The sequence below is a fragment of the Sorex fumeus genome, unplaced genomic scaffold (genome assembly GCF_029834395.1).
Source record: "Sorex fumeus unplaced genomic scaffold, SorFum_2.1 ptg000054l, whole genome shotgun sequence".
Taxonomy (NCBI): Eukaryota; Metazoa; Chordata; class Mammalia; order Eulipotyphla; family Soricidae; genus Sorex; species Sorex fumeus.
Window position 1 is genome coordinate 24,687,036 of NW_026606111.1, and position 19,773 is coordinate 24,706,808.

Sequence of the window (19,773 nt, forward strand, 5' to 3'; positions counted from 1 at the left end):
CAAATCGATGATCAACGGGAGGACAGTGCTACAATGCTACAGTCACGTTTAAGAGATCAATTTCTTCTCTCTTTAGGGTGTGTTTTTTAAATTGAATTATATATATTAAAGAGGTACACAACAAATCATAAATATACAAGCAGAGGGAAAGTTCAGAGTGTAAACATCCACTCAGTCAAGAAATAGGACACCACCTATGTCTTAGAAGCTTTTGGGCGCCCCTCTAACCCCCAAGTAATGCTTAGACTGACTTCTAACACTGTAGATTACTTTCAACTCCTCACCCGCTCAGCAACACTTCCTCTCAGCATTCCTGTGTGTGGACAGATTTTCAGTAGGATTCTGATGATGAATCCTTGTATAATTAGTGCATTTTAAAAAACATTGCTGACTTAGTTATCCAGGGGAAGGTTTGACAAAACCATCATCCCAAATATGCCTTGGGCCAGCATTGCAAACAAAAGAGCAAAGGAGAATCAGACCCATTTTACTGGGAAAGATTTCATTCCCAGCCCTTCTCTTCCGGGCACAGTCCTCTGGGGATCTGGGTGGAACTGCCAGCCAGGACGCCTTGGGGAGATGAACAAAGAATTGGAGTGTATAAGTGATTATCAAGAATCTGGCACTGGTTTACAAAGAGGGCACTGCAACACCTTGTACATGAAAAGGCCCTTCACCTACATCCTCACCTGCCCAGAACCCTTCTAGGGTTGAAGACACTGACAGAAATTTGCACAGTCATTAGACTCTGTGCAAACAAGCATGATTTTCTGGTTTTCTGGCTCTCGCACTTGAGAGCAGGCTGAGGCGGTTGATTCCCTTCACCACAGCAGAAGTGGCAGCCAACAAACCCGGTAGGTGTGGTGTTGAAAAGCCACAAAAAAATCCAGTCTAAGAACTCGGTAAAGTTTGGAGCCTGGGAACACTCAGCCTTGTCCACACTCTCGTCCTACGAGAGCGGAGAGTGGGCACTGAGCCATGGGTGCAGCAATGATACTGACTCGTTTGAGGGTGTTTCTGTTCGGCCCACTGGCTAGAATGAGAAAAATGGCCCATCCAATAATTGGGAACCTGGCTATGTGTCAGCTTGGGTCATTAGGGCCTGGTGGCCCGAGGCAGTGTCCTGAACCTCATCTGTGAATCGGGGACGACTGTGTGCCTTCCTCATAGCACTGTTGTGAATCGATATTGGAGGAGGTTGTGGGTGGCGTTCCTTGTAAGCTCCAGATGGGTGTTACCTGCTATTATGTCTTGACACTGTGATTAATGAGTAGTTCGGACCTTCTGGTCTTTGGTGACAAATGAACAAAACTTAATATTTTCCTAGCAAGGGCCTCTCTGCAGTCAACAAGAAAATTGCATTATTTGGAAGTAACAGAGACTTTGACACTTTAAGGGAACAAGGCTGGCCAGGGAGACAAAACAATGCTTTCTTCAAAAAGAAGACCTCTAATGGCTTCTTCTGTATGACATTCCTCTAATGTGGCAAGAAACTTGCCCGGAACTAGCTTCCTGTCCTTTCCTTATTCTTTCCTCTCTGATGGTGGGGTCCTGTGTACTACTGAAGTCAGTGTGGAAGCAGCACTGCTATCTCACCTTCTGTGCTGTTTATTTAGGTGGCTGATTTATGAAGGACCTGGATACCAGGGTGTCCCTTTTATTCTGGAACCTGGCGAATATCCTGACTTATCCTTCTGGGACACAGAAGAAGCATACATTGGATCCATGCGGCCTCTGAAAATGGTAAAAAATGATGTCAAACCAAGGGAGTGGTTCCTCAATCGCAAGACCCCTCACTCTGAAGCCAGAAAGCAGGCGTTTACGAAACAGATATGGGGTAGACAGGCAAACAGCTCAAAGCTGGGGTGTAGGAAGCCCCTGGCTTCCCATGGTTCCCTGAGTGAGAAGAGCTGGGTGTGATCCCAAACCCAATCTAAACAAACATTCCAATTTTTAGTTTTCTCCTGGGCTAGAAAATTTGTTGGAAAATAAAGAAGATAAATTTTTATTTTTTTAAAAAATCTTAATTCTAACCCTTTTGTCAACTCATGTGTTTTTACTCTCACTGGTCTTGATGCAATTAATTAAGGACTTTCCCCCCCACTTTAAATTAAATCAACTGTCAGAGAACAGAAACCAGTGGGAAACCATTGCCCCAGGATTTTTGTTTGTTTGTTTTTGTTTTGTGACTATTTATGTTACACCTGGTAAGGCTAAAGGTTACTTCTGGCTCTGCACTCAGGAATTATTTCTGGCATTGCTTTGGGGACCACATAGGATGCTGGGGATCAAATCCAGGTCAGCCGCATGCAAAGGCAAACATCCTACCCACTATACTATGGTTCCAGTCCCCCTGCCCTGGGTTTTGAAAACTGTCCTTTTTGGTTTGGGGCCCCACCTGTCTGTGCTTACAGAACACTCCTGGTGGGACTTGGGAAGTCATATTGGAGGGCTGGGGATGGAACCATGCAAGGCACATGCCTTTTCTAGGCCTGCAAGCACTTTTTTTGAGGGGTGGGGAGACTTGGGCTACATATTTCTGGCTATGCTCAGGGCTTACTCCTGGCTCTGCACTCAGGGATCACTCCTGGCAGGCTCCTGGAGACCATATGAGATACTAGGGATCAAACCCGGGTTGGCCACATGCAAGGCAAGCACCCTACCTGCTGTATTATCACTCCATCCTCCAAAGCACTTTTTAATACTTTACAAATCTGAAGTTTGGGGCCTTTGGAGAGAATACTTTAGAAAAGTGCATTTAGTCGTATATGCTCTGATTTCCCAATAAGATCAACTACATCTCTTTGTAACTATAATTCACGTGCTGCATTTGAGCATCTCTGTGCTTTTTTATAAAACCCATTAAACATATATTGGTGAAAAAGACTCCTCTGACTTTCTCATTATTGATTTTAGTGCTTAACCTGTTGAATATTTCTGTGTAGTATCTTTTGTTTTGAACTTTTTTTTCCCCTTGTGGGATCAAACCCAGGGCATCACACATGCAAGGTCATCCCTGACCCTCAGTAGTCACCTTCTAGATAGTTTTTTTTTTCTAAAAAAGTTTGTTTTTTAAAAATTCCATTATGAAAGTAATCACTGCCTAAAGACCCATTGTTGGAATTTTATTTACATTTTACCTAGCAATTTAGTGTCTTCAAGAGTCCTCCTGATCATACTGTGGACTTAGTGGACTTTGTTTTGTAAACAGCAGACAGTTGAAGGAGAGAGGTGGCAGGCGAGTTTGTCCAGAGGGAGGTTCTTAATGCCCCAGTAGGTTCCTGTCTGTGAGAGCTTCTGTGTGTATAGACAGACCACTTTAGGTTCTAGCCAGGGATGTTCACCAGTGGTGTTAGAACTGCCTCCTGGTAAACCAAAACAACACAGAACTGGTTTTCTTATCCTGTCTTTTTATTTCTTTGCAGGGCGGACGTAAAGTTGAATACCCTACAGATCCAAAGGTAAAAAGATGTGTCATTTTAAGTTGTATTCCTAGCCCCTGCCTTTGAAAATGAATACTTGGTGACTTTCCCCTATCAATCTTCATAAACCATAATCAAGGTCAAAGGAAGTTGTCTGAGCTGATACTTCCTTCAGGCGAGATAATAATGTTGATGGATGATAGCCAACAGTTATCACCGAGAGTCTTTACAGCTTGGAAGTTCACTGTTGTTTGACTTTTATAATCTTCGATAGTGTTTACTAATGGCAAGCCCTGTTACTGCTTGCCAGTCAGGGGAACCTCTTTTATACAAGTTCTCCCAACTCTAAAATATTGCTTTTGGCTATTCCTACTACAAAATTCCTGATGAATTTTGATCTGGAATTTGTTTCTTTCATTTTTTTTTTTGTTTTAATTTAGGAAGACCATGCCCAGTGATGCTGGATTGGGGGTATGGGGTATGCAATGCCAGAGATTGAACTTGGGGCCAGGAAAGAGAGCTCAGATCATAGAGCACATGAAGACATACCTTGCATGTGTAAAGCCCCAAGTTAGTTTGTTTTACTTTGGAAGCAACTTAGATCTTGCTGGTTCATTATTTGGGAAATGTTATTTAGTTTCATTACTTTTTTTTTTTTTTTGGTGGAGCTGGGATAAAACCAGGACCTCCCATGTGTAACAGAAGTGCTCTACTGCTTAGTTCAGCCCTGGCCCTTTGGTTCCTAAATCTGGAAATGCTAAATATCAGTTCTCAACATTGAACCGAAGCTAATTCTTTAGAAAATTTTGAATTTTACCTTATGACTTAAGCCACATCAGGAAATAATGATTTAAAAACTTATTATAAGGTACTAATATTTAATTAAAAACATATGAGAAAATTTTGTGTCCCTGGAGCTGGTGATAATAAGTGGTAAGTGGTTGATACAACGCTCCTGAGATATTTAGTGTCTTACAAATTACAAGAGTGTCTCCTTTCTGTTGTAGGTCATTATTTATGAAAAGCCTTTCTTTGAAGGAAAATGTGTGGAACTAGAAACAGAAATGTGCAGTTTTGTGGAAGGAGGAGAGGCAGAAGGAAAGAGCGGAGATGGACCTTTGCCCTTCACAGCAGTGGGCTCCATGAAAGTTTTGCGAGGCATGTAAGTAGCTGGGGTCATGGGAAGGCATTCGAGTTCTGCCTTTTAGTTAAGTGATGAATCTGCTTCATCTCCTTTCCACACACTTAAAGCCAGCATTCCAGATTGTACAGGAGAGGCTACTTCAGTGACTGCCCATGTTCTCAGTCTGTGTGACTTAGCACATTCGTCTTTTGGACACAGCAATCTGAAGAGCTGGTTTGTGGTCACCCAGAATAATCAAATCACGAGTTTTATTTGTTAATTTTTTTTTTTTTTGGCAAGGGGTTAGGGGAAAGCTTTTGGTTATACCCAGCAGTGCCTAGGGATCACTCCTGCAGGGCTCAGGAAACCATATGCAATGCCATGCAGGAATTGAGCCTGGGTCGGACAAGTGCAATGAAAGTGCCTTACCCCTGTACTGTTGCCCCTGATTTCTATTTTTTTAGACTATATTTTGCACACAAAGCTCTAATAAGTTGTCAGTAGTATTATACACTGAATATGGCCTTGAAAAATAGTAAACGGGGCTGGGGAGATAGTCAAGGGGTTAAGGGATTAAACAGCCAATCTGTTTAATCCCTGGTGCCACATATGATCCCCTGGGCCCCACTAGGAGTAATCTTAAACATAGAACCAGGAGTAAACCCTAAAAACAAAACAAATCACAAAAGTGAAAAATGCAAACTATTTGATTTTGGAATTTATTTTGGGGGGCTATACCCAGTGGTGCTTCAGGACCACTCCTGGCTTAGTGTTTAGGGGACCAGGATTTAACTTGGCCTCCCATGTGCGAAATAGGTGTTCCAGTTCATTGAGCCATCTCTCCAGTTCATATTCTTTGGATTCCTATATGACATTGACCCAGTTTTGTTTGTTAAAGTTCTTTTGAGTCAGGCATCCCCAAAGAATGGGGATATAGCACTCTGCTGCTTTCTCTCTTTTTCTTACTTGCTCTCTTCTCTCTGTTCCTCTCTCTCTCTTTCTCTGTTCCCTCCCTCCCTTCTGTATCCCCCCTTTCTATCTCCCCTCCAATATTGATATTTTTCTCAGTTTATCTTCTTGAGACCACTTTGTTTGCGCCCTTACACTTGATAGAATTTTGGTAGTCATGAGTTCATCCCAATTGAACTTTCTAACCATTTGTATTTGTATTTGTATTTGTGTGTGAAACTGAAACATACAGAGTGGTTTCACCATCACGGAAAATGACGGCTCTTTCATGCTCTCTCTGTTGTAGTTGGGTTGCTTATGAGAAGCCTGGATTTACAGGTCATCAGTATTTGCTCGAAGAAGGAGAATACAAGGATTGGAAAGACTGGGGAGGTTACAATGAAGAACTGCAGTCCTTACGGCCTATATTAGGTGTAAGTTTCAGAAATGCCAATAGCTAATGCTTGACTTCTTTGAATAAGAAATATCTGGTCATTAAATTTTGGATTTTTTTTTCAATAGGATTTTTCGAATGCCCACATGATAATGTACAGTGAAAAAAACTTTGGATCTAAAGGTTCCAGTATCGATGTGTTAGGAATCGTTGCTAATCTGAAGGAGACCGGATATGGCGTGAAGACTCAGTCTATTAATGTCCTGAGTGGAGTGTAAGTAAAACAAACCAATCACAGTTCTAAGTATGGGTGTCACCTTGGCCTTTGTTCACTTATTGTCTCTAATATAGAGCAGGTACTCAATCAGGAGATGTTTCACCCATGAAACATTACACCAGCCTTTTGATGCCTTTTATCTATCTTTAAAAATCACTTTCATATAATTTTTACATGTAATGTAAATTGGGCAGAGGAAGGGCTGAAGCGATAGCACAGCGGGTAGGGCGTTCGCCTTATAAGCGGCCAACATGGCCGACCCAAGTTCGATTCCTCCGCCCCTCTCGGAGAGCCCGGCAAGCTACCGAGAGTATTCGATATGCCAGACACAGTAACAACAAAGTCTCCAATGGAGACGTTACTGGGCCCGCTCGAGCAAATCGACGATCAATGGGAGGGGAATGTAAATTGGAGTATACCTTTTGTTGTTGTTGTTGTTGTTGTTGTTGTTTTGATTTTGGGCCACACTCGTGGTGCTCAGGGGTAACTCCTGTTCTGTGCTCGGGAATCACTCCTGGTGGTGCTAGGGGACTAGATGAGGTTCCTGGGATTGAACTGGTTGGCCATGTGCAAAGCAAGTGCCCTACCCATTGTACTAGCATACCAACCCTGGAGTAGACTTTTGGATATCATATTGAAGTAGATGTGCTTCCCTTGACTTTTTTTGCATGGAATACTTTTATAGGAATCATCGCTGACCTGAAACTAGAAATCTGAGGTGGGGGACCTAGTCCCATTAGATTTTCCTCTGATTCTAGAATTGCTACATTGAATTTTCTTAACTGTTTCTTTCCCCCTTGATTTTTGGGCCACACTAGGCAGTGCTGAGAGGCGGCCACTCCCAGCTCAGGACTAGGGTTCACTGCCAGTGGTGCAGGGGGACCATGCATGCTAGGGATTGAGCTCAGGCCTCCTACATTTTCATTTTCATTGAACTGTGTCTCAGACCCCACCATGATTTTGACATTTAAAAAATTCTTTTTTCTTTTATTTCAGTGTACCTGGAGTTAGAAATTGATTGCTTTGTAATGTTGAAGTAAATTTGTATTGAAAGAGGATTATTTTAGACTCTGAGATATAAGGGACTGCAGATCAGCTGAGATGGGCATAAGTCAGAAAATGGAAACTCCATCAATTGCATAACTAAAAAAGTCCTGGAAAGATTTTACTTGAGTTGTGGTTGGATACAGGGATTCAAACACTGTCATCAGAACTTGTCCCAGTCTCTAATTTTTGGGCCACACCTGGCTGTGCTCAGGACTTAATTTCTGGCTCTGTACTCAGGGATCCCTCTGGGTTGTTCTTAGGGGACCGTATGAGGTGGTGGGGATCAAACCTGGGTTGGCTACTTACAAGGCAAGCACCCTACCCTCTGTACTATCACTCCATCCTCTCCTCAGCATCTATGTTGACCTGACCTCAGGCTTTTTCCCCCCATAGCCCGCCTATGGCAGCCTCATCTGACTTGTATTCTCCCATCTTACTCCTTCCGATGGAAGGAACTTCTCTTTCAGTTCCAGTATGAGTCTGATGCTGTAGGTCTGGATCAGACCATGTGACTAAGCCAGTCACCATCTTCAGGGAGGTGATGGGGCCTGAGTGATATGCCCCTCCCCACAGCTGAGCTGGAGAGTCAGGAATAAGCCCTGAGCAGAGCTGTGTGTACTCCCTCAAAAATAAATAATATATAAAAAATACAATAAAACAAAAGGTATGTGAGTGTCATAGAATAGAAGTGTGACATCTGGTATGTCCAAGTGTCCAAGATTACAAGCAGAATGAAAGAGTGGAACCCCGGCAAGCACATATGGGCACAGCTAAAGCAGTACGACACTTGATGAGCCCCATAGACCTATTGAGGGCTGGTTCCCAGAAACATGACGAAGGCGGAGATTAGATTTCTGATACCTTCTTAAGGGAGTAAATCACTTTTATGCTCCAGGCTGCTGTGTGTTTGTCATAAGTGAGAGTATTCCTGAATTGTCATATAAAATTATTTCACATGGGTGCCATGGAGGTGTTTGATGTTAAGTTTTATTTTTAATGTCCTGAGTAACGTAGGTTATTTGGATTATTCTAACCTCAACTCTATTTCATGAGGTTTCTTCCGCTCATAGCCTTGGAGATGTATCTTCAATATTAGGTAAAGGTAAAGGCCCTCCCGTTGATCGTCGATTTGCTCGAGCGGGCCCAGTAACGTCTCCATTGGAGACTTTGTTGTTACTGTGTCTGGCATATCGAATACTCTCGGTAGCTTGCCGGGCTCTCCGAGAGGGGCGGAGGAATCGAACTCGGGTCGGCCATGTTGGCCGCTTGTAAGGCGAACGCCCTACCCGCTGTGCTATCGCTCCAGCCCATCTTCAATATTATATGCTTAATTTTTTTTTTTACTCCCCCTCTTCCTTTCCCCTTTTTTGCTATTGAGACTGTTAGGAATGACCAGGGGCCGCATCCTTACCTGGCTCTGGAACTCACACGTTTTGGCCGTGGCTCTTGCAGGGCTTCGATGGCCCAGCAGGTTGCCTTGTACCTTGGCCAGGTGCTCATCAAGTGTCGTACTGCTTTAGCTGTGCTCATATGTGCTTGCCGGGGTTCCACTCTTTCATTCTGCTTGTAATCTTGGACACTTGGACATACCAGATGTCACACTTCTAGTCTATGACACTCACACACCTTTTGTTTTATTGTATTTTTTATATATTATTTATTTTTGAGGGAGTACACACAGCTCTGCTCAGGGCTTATTCCTGGCTCTGCTCAGGATTCACTCCTGGCACTGCTCATGAGGATTAAATCCAGGTTGGCTGCGTGCAAGGCAAGTGCTAATGCTCTCTCTCTCCAGATCTCACACACCTTTCAGTGGTAGTCACTGTCCTGTTGTTTGTTGTGCTGCTTACACACGTCTGGCTGTGGTGGAGACTTTGCTTGTGGTGACCGGGAACCACAGCACAGAGTTGCCGAGCTCAAACAGCAGAAGTGCCTGAATCGTGCCCAGTACATTGGGTGGCCCTTGGGATTGAATTTATGAGCATAACATGTACGAGACAGGCATTTGAATCTGGTGAGCTATTTTTTTCCGGGGCCCAGAATAATATGCTTTTCCTGCTGGTCATGCTCATCGGATCTCTGTGTAGGGGGTTGCCTATAGTGCCATGTTAAATCATTAACTGCTGGGGCTTCCTTCATCATGAGAAATTCTTCTGTTGGGCCCTGTTCTGGCGTGGTGGCAGTTTAGAAGTCACCTGAAACGATGCAGTTACTCTGTAGGATTTTAGCCCGCCATTTACTTTAGAAGGAAAACACTGTGTTTGGCTCAACCTAGAGAAACAGTTGTTTGTCTTGGGACTCGCCAGGTGTGTGGCTCCATGAGTCACAGCCTTGTCATGCAAAGCAGCAGAAGGACGCTGGGCAGATCTTGGGATTCCCTCAAGGCATCAGTGCAGGTGATACAAATGGAAAGCACAGAATCGGGCGCACTAGTCAATCTTTGCTTTCTACTGTGATTACTGGAAATCAGCTTTCTTTGGTATATTTCTATTGTGGGTCATTTCCAGTGGCACTTCCTGGCTTAAGAGTTTTTTACTGGTTTGTAACCGTTGAGTTTGGGTGTTTGAGGAAGTTTCTCAAGACTGTGCTACCAGACACACATTCAGCCTTCTCTAGTCTTGACTTGTAGTAGTGCCACTGCATTTACCAGGGTAAGCTGCATCCTCATATTTCATATGGTTGGTCACTTGGCAAATATTGATTGAGGTCTGTTACCTTTTTAGACCTCCTTTCTTCAGAAAAGTTGCAGTATTTATATAAAACGATTGTTGAGGGGCCGGAGCGATAGCACAGTGATAGCATAGGGTAGGGCGTTTGCCTTGCCTGTGGCCAACCCGGGTTTGATTCCCAGCATCCCATATGGTCCCCCGAGCACCAGCAGGAGTGATTCCTGAGTGCTGAGCCAGGAGTAACCCCTGTGAATTGCTGGGTGTGACCCCAAAAGCAATAAATAAAAAATAAAAAACAATTGTTGCTACAAAAGAGGTAATGACCAAGTGCTTTTGGAGTCAAATGGGAGGGGACCATCCATGTGGACAGGAGCCAGCTCTGGAGGTGGCCCATGGCCTTGCGATGGGAAAGGTGAGTGGTGGCATGCCCAGGATGACAGGCCTGGTCAGCTGCTCGTCTTTTCCCTCGTGCCACCCCAGGTGGTGCTGGGCCGGGGAGAGGCGAGCTGGGTGCTTGGGGTGCTGAGCACCCTGCACGCCTCAGAAGGCAGAGAGCACAGCTGACCATAGGTAGCACTGCAGCTCCTGGCTTTCCTGTTTCGGCTTCTGAGACTTAGATAGGTTCTCCTGGATGTGGAGTGTTTGTGTACAGGAGACAAATTGAGCCTTTAGGGTAGCACAGTGCTCCTGCTTCAAGTGAGAAGGAAAGGCCAAGCACTGGTTGAAGCCTCCTTCGGACTTGCTCTGCTGTTGTCTTTCTCCTGAGTGTTCAGTTTTCTCCCTCTAGGCCTTGAAGGCAAAGTCCGAGGCGGCCTCTTCTCTAGCCTTTTACAGACCCCAGAGTCTCCAGGGGGGATTGTGGGTGATACAGCTCAGCCTCTGACATCCTTCTTTTTTTTTTTTTCACTTGTTTTTGGGTCATACCTGGTGTGCTCAGGGGTTTGTTACTCCTGACTCTGCACTCAGGAATCATTTATTCATGGGGAGATGCAGGGGACCATGTCCTGGGGATCAAACTTAAGGCCTCACGCTTTCAAGGCAGGTGCTTTAGCAACTGAGCCAAACCCTAGGCCTTCTGGATTTTATCTTTTTAATCTTTATATCCCTATGCCAATATAGTTCCCGACACAGGGTACTGTAGGTACCATTAGGTCAATAGTGTTTGTTGAGAGAATAAACAAATTAACGTTTCTTTAACTTAAAGTTTTTAGAGGGTTCTGCATTTCCATGGAGTCATTTAGGTGTTTTTCTTTAAGTTGTGAGAGGATCAGTGAATTAAGACTCAAATATTCACAGTTTATCTTGAATAATGACAGAGTTGAAAAACTTCCTTCCCTTCAGAGACTTCATTTTTGAGCTGGAAAGTTCAACAATTAGTTGGTTTTTGTTGATTTTTCTTCTCTGAGTATAAATCACTTAAAAGATAACATTAAAATGTTCTAAAGGAGACTTTTTTTTTTATATCTGAGAGTTTTCCAGTTTGCTTATTACATAGTTATGTCATATTGGAAATCCTGTTTGGAACAAGGTATTATTTATTCTGCCAGCTTTTTTTTTAAATCTGGCTTATTGGGAAATGGAGATGCAGATGCACATAACATCTTTCTGGAAAAATAAATATTGAACACACAAAATATTTTTTCTTATTAAAATAATTTGCACAATTCTTGATTAATAAAGATCTTATTTTACACTTATTAAAAGATCTTTCTTTTTTCTTAAATGTTCAAATTGTTTCCTGACAATAGAATTAGAAAAGAAAATATAGACAGTTCTTCCCACCAGAGCTTTCCTAAGGAGCTGGAAGGATAAATGAGAACAGCAGGAGGGCTGGGCAAAGATACTCTTCCTTGTATCTTTGATTTGATATGGAGACATGTTGATTTGCAGCTAAACACAGTAAAAGGAAGGGTAGGGATACTAAGCAAATGGAAAAAGTTTCTGTGTAGTACACTTACCGGAATGCTTGTGATGGTTTCTGCGTAAACTCGCACCCAGAAACTGGGCTGTCTAACATGTTATGGCTCTTGTGTCTTTAGATGGGTGGCTTATGAGAATCCTGATTTCACGGGAGAACAGTATGTACTGGATAAAGGCTTTTATACCAGTTTTGAAGACTGGGGAGGCAAAAATTGCAAGATTTCTTCTGTTCAACCCATTTGTTTGGTAAGGAGTTTATATTTTATGTAATTTTTGGTTGGATCTACACACATGACAGTTGATGTACTGTTTGAGGGTGGCACCCAGCAGTGCTGGGGCAGGGGTGGGGGGCGGGGGAGGTGCAGGGCAGGCAGTACTGGGGATTGGATGAGGCTTGCAGAGCATGTGCTCCAGCCCTTTGAACTCTCTCTCCGGCCTGGGAGTGACCTTTTTTGTGAACCTTTAATTGCATTCTGGATTTCCTTCATCTGTGGTTTTGGGTCATAGATACTGTTTAGCACTACAGAAAATATTTAGTTATTTCTAGTGGTAATTGATAATGATTTGAAAGAAATAAAACCTTTTTTTCAGATGTGTGTTCTCTACTCATTTCCTTCTCTCTTTAAAATTCTTAGGATTCCTTCTCTGGCCCAAGGAAGCGAAATCAGGTAATTTAAAAAATATTTGACTTCATCTTTTCTAACAGCTGCATAGTACTCCATTGTGTAGATGTACCAAAGTTTCTTTAACTAGTCATCTGTTCTCGGGCACTCGGGTTTTTTTCCAGATTTTGGCTATTGTGAATAGTGCAGCAATGAACATAGAAGTGCAGATGTCATTTCAACTGTACTTTTTTGCCTCTCTGGGATATATTCCCAGGAGTGGTATTGCTGGGTCAAATGGGAGATCAATTTCTAATTTTTTGAGAATCATCCATACTGTTTTCCAAAAGGGCTGAACCAGTCAGCATTACCACTAGCAGTGAAGGAGGGTCCCTTTCTCACCACATATGCGCCAACACCAGTTGCTTTTGTTCTTTTGGATGTGGGCCAGTCTCTGTGGAGTGAGGTGATATCTCATTGTAGTTTTGATCTACATCTCCCTGATGATTAATGATGTAGAACATTTTCTCATATGCCTTTTTTGCCATTTGGATTTCTTCTTTGAGCAAGTTTCTGTTCATTTCATCGCCACATTTTTTGATGGGGTTGGATGTTTTCTTCTTGTGGAGTTCAACCAGTACTTTGTATATCCTTGATATCAACCCCTTGTCAGATGGGTATTGGGCGAATATCCTTTCCCATTCTGTAGACTGTCTTTACATACAAGTGGTACTACATGGAAAGTATCATGCTAAGTGAAATGAGTCAGAAAGAGAGGGAAAGAAATGCTTATAGAAAGATTGCAGTCATCTGGGGAATATAAAGTAACAAAATAGGAGACTAACATCTAAGAATAGTTGAGATAAGTACCAGGAGGTTCACTCCATGGATTGAAGGCCAGCTGCACATGGTAGGGGAAAAGGCAGCTCAGATAGCGAAGGGAACACCAAGTAAAGGGTGTTGGGAGGATCCTCCCAGGATGGGAGATGCATGCTGAAAATAGACTATAGACTAAACATGATTGTCACTCACTGCCTTTTTTGCAAACCAGCACCCAAAAGGAGAGAGAGAACAAAAGGGAATGCCCTGCCACAGAGGTGGGGTGGAGTGAGGGGTGTGGGGGGTGGGAGGGATGCTGGGATCATTAGTGGTGGAAAATGGGCACTGGTGGAGGGATGGATACTCAATCATTGTATAACTGAAACCCAAACACAAAAATTTGTAAGTCTAAAACTGTACCTCATGGTGTTTCACTAATAAAAATAAATAAATAAATAAATAAATAAATAAATAAATAAATAAGATATTTGATATCTTATCATTAGAGCCCTTTTACTGAAAAGCTGAATTTATCTGTATAGTGTCACACATTTAAGACAGTTTGTTAGTTTTACTCCATTTTAGGCCTGAAAGCCGCAGAATTGCATTTTAAAATTAGATTTATATTGACACCAATGCTCAGTTGATACTAGCATTAACCTACATCTAAATATGTCTTATAAAATGCTCTTATTATTTTATTACCATTCAACTGAGCCGGAGAGTTCATGTTAATATTTTAAACAATGGCACATAGTTAATGTGATACAACGTAAAAAGCATTTGTATATTTGCTGTGTCTGCATTTGACACACATTTTCAGGATCTCCTTTTTATGGTCTCTCATTCCAACCTTTAGATTGCTGACCGACTGCATCAACTCAAGTATTACATTTGTTATTTTGCCTCTTTAATGGAAGTGTTCAAACAGCCCTAATTATAGAGGCATAAATACCACTTAGTCTCCTTTATTGGCACACACAAGATTCTAATAGGTCAGCAAGGAGCCTGCACTGAGAGGGAGGAAATCTCTGTGTTTCCAAAATGTAATTTCTTGTAAATGCAGAACTGATGAACAATGACTTTTGGCCACAATAAAGCATAAACTTGCTTCCCAACTTGTTAGGAGAAGGTGTTCTGTGGAAGGCTGCCTCTGTTTTTGGATTATCCTTTGATGTCTCTGAAAGAAACCAAATCATTGTGAATGGGACTGCCAAAAGTATTTCTAATTGATCGTTAATGTCGGAGTAGAAAATTAAAGGATTTATACATTTCACACCCACTTACTAGAACAAGATTATTCAGAGGTCGTGGTTGGGTCAGTGTTTCAAAGGTTGAATGAGTTGGTATGCTGAGCTGAGGAAAATAACTCTGTATTTCCATTGGCTTTTTTAGATTCATTTGTTTTCAGAACCACAGTTCCAAGGTTCCAGTCAAAGTTTTGAAGAAACGACCTGTCAAATTGGTGATTCATTTTCTGCCAAGTCTTGCAGAGTTTTAGGAGGAAGGTAAGCAAGACAGCGGTGGACAGACAGAGCCTAATCCATGGGAAAAGCAAATTTACATGTGGGCAGGAGTTGAATGCTTGGCACACTGTTGGATAACATTACACAGTATCAAGAATATCAAGCTTGTTAGTGCACATATGACTTTTGGCCACAATAGCATCCGAGTGCTGGGCATCAGAGGACCTGGGGATCAGTGTGGTGGAGAAAATCCATAGTCCCTATCTCACTGTGTGGTAGAATTCCCACTAGGTTCTGGATTCTCCAGTCCCATCATGTTTAAAGGGTCTGTAGATTGCCCATAGGCTGCCACCCTGGCAGAGACTGTTTGGCAGGGGCCATGTGGCACTGTAGCAGATGCTTGGTTGGAAAACAGGGATGTGCCAGCCTACCCGAGACCACCACTGTCTGGCCGGAAGGGCTTCGTACCGGGAAGCAAGTGGACAGGGCAGGTGGTCTCAGCTTGCGAAGGCTCTCTGGAGCAAATTAGAGTTTTGATGAATGCCACCAGACAGGAAAGGCGGCAGCTAAAAGTGCCATGCTGAGGATAGTAGATCTGGAAAGCCCACAGTTGGGGAAATTTGGTCAGGAAACCTGGGAGCAAACTCTGCAAGAGATGATGAGAAATCTAGACTAATGATAATAATAATGTAATAATAATAATAACACCTTTAAACATTACCCATTCCTTATGGCTTTAAATAGCACCATTGGAACCTTTAGCCATCACGGACTTCACTCTCAGATGCATAGATTCAGAGAAGTGATGTTTATTAGCGCCTACTGCTACCTATAACTTAGTCTTCTCTTTATTTTCTGCTTTACTTCACTTATGACTGCCATACATGTGCATTCATTTTTGTTCACCATCTCTCAGTTCACACAAGGTTTTTATTATGGGGGTAGCACCCTTGACAGTGCTCAGGGCTTTCTCCTGGCTCTGCACTCAGGGTCACTCCTCCTGGCAATCTTGGGAGACCATATGTGGTATCAGGGATGGAACCCAGGTTGGCCATGTACAAGGGAAGTGCCCTACCTGCTGTTCTAATGTTCCAGCCCCCCAAAAGAATAACTTTTAAGATAGTTGGAACCTTTGCTTTTGTCCCCTGTGCTATTCCCAACAATGACAATGTTCCCGACAGTGTTCCATAAACATTTGCCAAATTAAAAAAGCAAAAACAGCCAGGGAGAAATATCTAAGTGCTATAGATATCCTGGTTTAATCCCTGGCACCTCATGTTCCCCTGAGTGCCACCAGGAGCCACCTCTTAGTAGGTTACTGGAGTAGTTCCTGAGTACCACCAAGTGTGACTGCAAAACCAAAAAAACCAAGCAAACATAACTGAGGAAAGAGCTCAGTTAGTGTACACAATTTCTGGCATGTGTGACCCTGGTGCCACATGGTTCTCCAAAGTATTTCTGGAGTGTCCCTGGGCTCCCCAGCAGCACTTGGGGTATATTGTGTGGCTTCTGTAACAGAAAGAGAACAAATCAACTCATCTATGAAAGCATGGTGAATGATAGAGACTATATTATTTGTCTAAAGTAACTGGTGGTTTGATATCTGGCCCAGTGCAGAGGGGTTGGAAATGAAGATAAAAGAAGGAGAGAAATTCTGGGAGGAGACTAGTAAACCCAGGTAACTGGCAGCATTGAAGCTTAAAAGATTATTCAGGGCAGGCTGGAGAGATAGCACAGCGGATAGGACCTTTGCCTTGCATGCGGCCAACCTGGGTTCAATTCCCAGCATCCCCTATGGTCCCCTGAGCACCGCCAGGAGGAATTCTTGAGTGCACGAGCCAGGAATAACCACTGTGCAATGCTGGGTGTGACCCAAAATTTAAAAGAAAAAAAAAGATTATTCAGGGAGGACTCTGGGGTTAGACAGAACCACACTGGCTGGGAGAAGAGAAGATCCATGAGAAGAGCAAGGAATTCTGGGAGGTGGAGAAGTAAAACATGCAAAACCATCATTTCATGAAGAGAAGTCTCATTTCTTTCTTTCTTTATGTGGATGTGGATGTGAGTATGTTTTCTTTTTTGAGGGCCACCACCTGGCAGTGCTCAGGGCTTATTCCTGTCTCTGCACTCAGGATTTACTCCTTGCATGGCTCAGTGGAGCATATGGGATGATGGGGATCATACCCACATTGGCCACATGCAAGACAAGCTATATACCCATTATACTATTTCTCAGGTCCCCAAGAAGTCTCATTTCTTGACAAATTTAACAAATTTACAAACAAGTGAGATTATAAATATTAATTGGTCATAAGATAGAAAGCAATAAATGTGTGTGTGTGTGTGTGTGTGTGTGTGTGTGTGTGTGTTGGCCACACCCAGCAGTGTTCAGAGCCAGGAAATAGCTCAAACATTTGAGTGCATACTCTGCATGCAGGAACCCTGGGTTAAATTGTGAGCACCTTGCTGGGAGTAGCCCCTGAACACTGTCAGGTATGACCTAAAAACCCAAACAAAGTTACAAAAGAAAGGATGTTTTGGATAGGAGTAACTCAGATGACTTACTAGACAGTGTGTGTGGTTTTTCTCCTTGTAGCTGGGTTGCATATGATGGAGAGAATTTCACTGGGAATCAGTATGTGCTGGAAGAAGGTCACTACCCTTCTCTGTCTGCCATGGGGTGCCTGTCGGGAGCAACGTTCAAGTCTCTTCGATTTATAGACGCTGTAAGTACATCCGGGTGAGTGGAATGCTGCAGAGGCGCTTACCCAGCACAGAACCAGCCTAGAGAACTTATTCAAGGCTAATGCCAGGCAGTAACCAAGCTGCTTTCAGTGCTGTCCGCTTTTTAGGACTTGGACACCATTTTGCTACTGTTTCTCAGACGTTGGTTGTTTAGAAATGGACTAGTTGTGGCACACAGCTCGCCAGGTTTGCTCAGGGCCTTTTCTGGATTCTTCCCACTTCATACCTGATCCCTGTCTTCATGCCTCTCCCCTTCACAGGTGCCCATTCTGATCTGTTTGCAGTCCATCTTAGATGTATCTGCTGTATTAGCTCTCTGCCCCCTCCCCCTTTATTTTTGTTTCACTGTTTTGATTCTGTGGCTCTCTAACTGCTGATGACTAGAAAGAGCGGGTAGAACGTAGTATCTCACTGCTGAGTTCATCTGTTTCTCTGTTAGTGAAGTTAGTCACCTTTACTTTCATTTGGGGTCTTTTCCTGTTCAGTGCATTGCCTTTTGTGTATCCTTTGCTCACTTTCAGATTTAGTTTCCTGCTTATTTTATTATTTTAAAAAAATTTTTATTAGTGAGACACCATGAGGTACAGTTGTAGACCTACAAATTTTGTGCTTGGGTTTGAATTATACAATGATCAAATACCTATCCCTCCACCAGTGCCCATTTCCCACCACCACGGATCCCAGTATCTCTCCCACCTCCGAACTCCCCCATCCCACCCTGCCTCTGTGGCAGGGCATTCCCCTCTGTTCTCTCTCTCCTTTTGGGTGTTGTGGTTTGCAAAAGAGGCATTGAGTGGCAATCATGTTTCGTCTATCGTCTACTTTCAGCATGCTTCTCCCATCCTGGGAGGATCCTCCAACACCCTTTATTTGGTGCTCCCTTCGCTATCTGAGCTGCCTTTCCCCCTAGTATGTGTGGCTGGCCTCTAAGCCATGGAGCAAAATTCCTGGTACTAATCTCTGCCACTCTTGGGTGTTAGTCTCCTATTTTGTTACTTTATGTTCCCCAGATGAATGCAATCTTTCTGTCTATTCCTCTCTTTCTGAGTCATTTCGCTTAACATGATACTTTCCATGTAGTACCACTTGTATGTAAATTTCATGACTTCATCTTTTCTAACAGCTACATAGTACTCCATTGTGTAAATGTACCAAAGTTTCTTTAACTAGTCATGTTTCCTGCTTATTTTATTGTTATTATTGATTTGCTGAAATCCGTTGTTGTTTCACAAACCTATTACTTCATAAGTTTTAGGACACACCTGGTGGTACTCAGGGCTTACTTCTGGCTCTGAGCTCAGTTGTTATCTCTGGCAGGGCTTGAGGACTGACCCTGTGCAGTGATGGGGATCAAACCAGGGCTGGCCGTGTGCACTGTACTATCTCTCCTGCCTCTTTCTCATAATTTAGATATTTGCAACTAGATGCTTTCCCTACTTAATCATGTACATGCTGATCTAGACTACCATGCCCCTTTTTCACAGAAATCATTTATTTTTTATTTAATTTTATATGAGGGTCTTGCAGATGCACAGTGGAAAAAAAAAACTGCACTCCTGAGTGATCACTGCATCCTGGAGAACCTTCAGTCTTTGGTCACAATGCCAAGAGCTGGTTTCTATTTCAGAATCACTCTTTGAAATAATCTGTAGAAAACTTTTATTTTGATGTAACCAAAGCAACATTCACTATAAGTAAACTATGAATTAATGTTTAGATGTGATATCCTGGATGTGCCTATAATTTTGGAAAGTCTTAGTTTTGGATATTTGACCTCCACAAGTAGCTTTAAATAAATGAAGCTGATGATTTTAATTTTAAGGATAAAAAGAACATATGTGAGTTGTCTATTCCCCTCCTACCCATTTAAACAAATAAACAACAAAAAAAGATAGATGTGAATCTTTCTTGCGCATGGAAACAGCAGTTGAGAAACATGAAATGATGTGGTAATAAGTAATGAAAGAACTAAGCCTTTGGTACTGAACCTGTCTAGAATTCTAAAAACTACTTACTAGTACCTATTGAGAAAAATAAAAACAATTTCCAAATCACCAGATATAAAACTTTCAAATGGCTTCCTTCACCTAGAACTTTGAATATATGCTCACATTGCTTGGCAACACTTCGATATCCTTTTAAGTTTTGATTGTGATGAAATATTTTACCCATATTAGGATATACCTTTCCCACCTTTTTTATTTTTTATATTTTGCACTATACCCAGTGGTGCTTCTGGCTGTGCTCTGCAGTGATCCCTGGAGGTGTTCAGGGAAACATATGCAACACCAGGGATGGAATCCATATTGGCAGCATCCAAGGCATGGGCCTTAATCTCCTG

At 42.7% G+C, this 19,773-nt stretch overlaps 1 protein-coding gene across 3 annotated transcripts in view; it reads left to right on the top strand.

The window, feature by feature from the left end:
• CRYBG1 (crystallin beta-gamma domain containing 1) overlaps window positions 1-19,773 on the top strand; it is a 65,541-nt gene that overhangs the window by 25,496 nt on the left and 20,272 nt on the right. For all 3 annotated transcript variants that reach the window (XM_056125078.1, XM_056125077.1, XM_056125079.1), the window contains exons 7-15: window positions 1,617-1,743; window positions 3,426-3,461; window positions 4,430-4,584; window positions 5,801-5,927; window positions 6,016-6,161; window positions 11,920-12,046; window positions 12,436-12,468; window positions 14,617-14,729; window positions 17,284-17,413. In XM_056125078.1, the coding sequence (XP_055981053.1) occupies window positions 1,617-1,743; window positions 3,426-3,461; window positions 4,430-4,584; window positions 5,801-5,927; window positions 6,016-6,161; window positions 11,920-12,046; window positions 12,436-12,468; window positions 14,617-14,729; window positions 17,284-17,413 (994 nt within the window). The remainder of the gene's footprint in view (window positions 1-1,616; window positions 1,744-3,425; window positions 3,462-4,429; window positions 4,585-5,800; window positions 5,928-6,015; window positions 6,162-11,919; window positions 12,047-12,435; window positions 12,469-14,616; window positions 14,730-17,283; window positions 17,414-19,773) is intronic.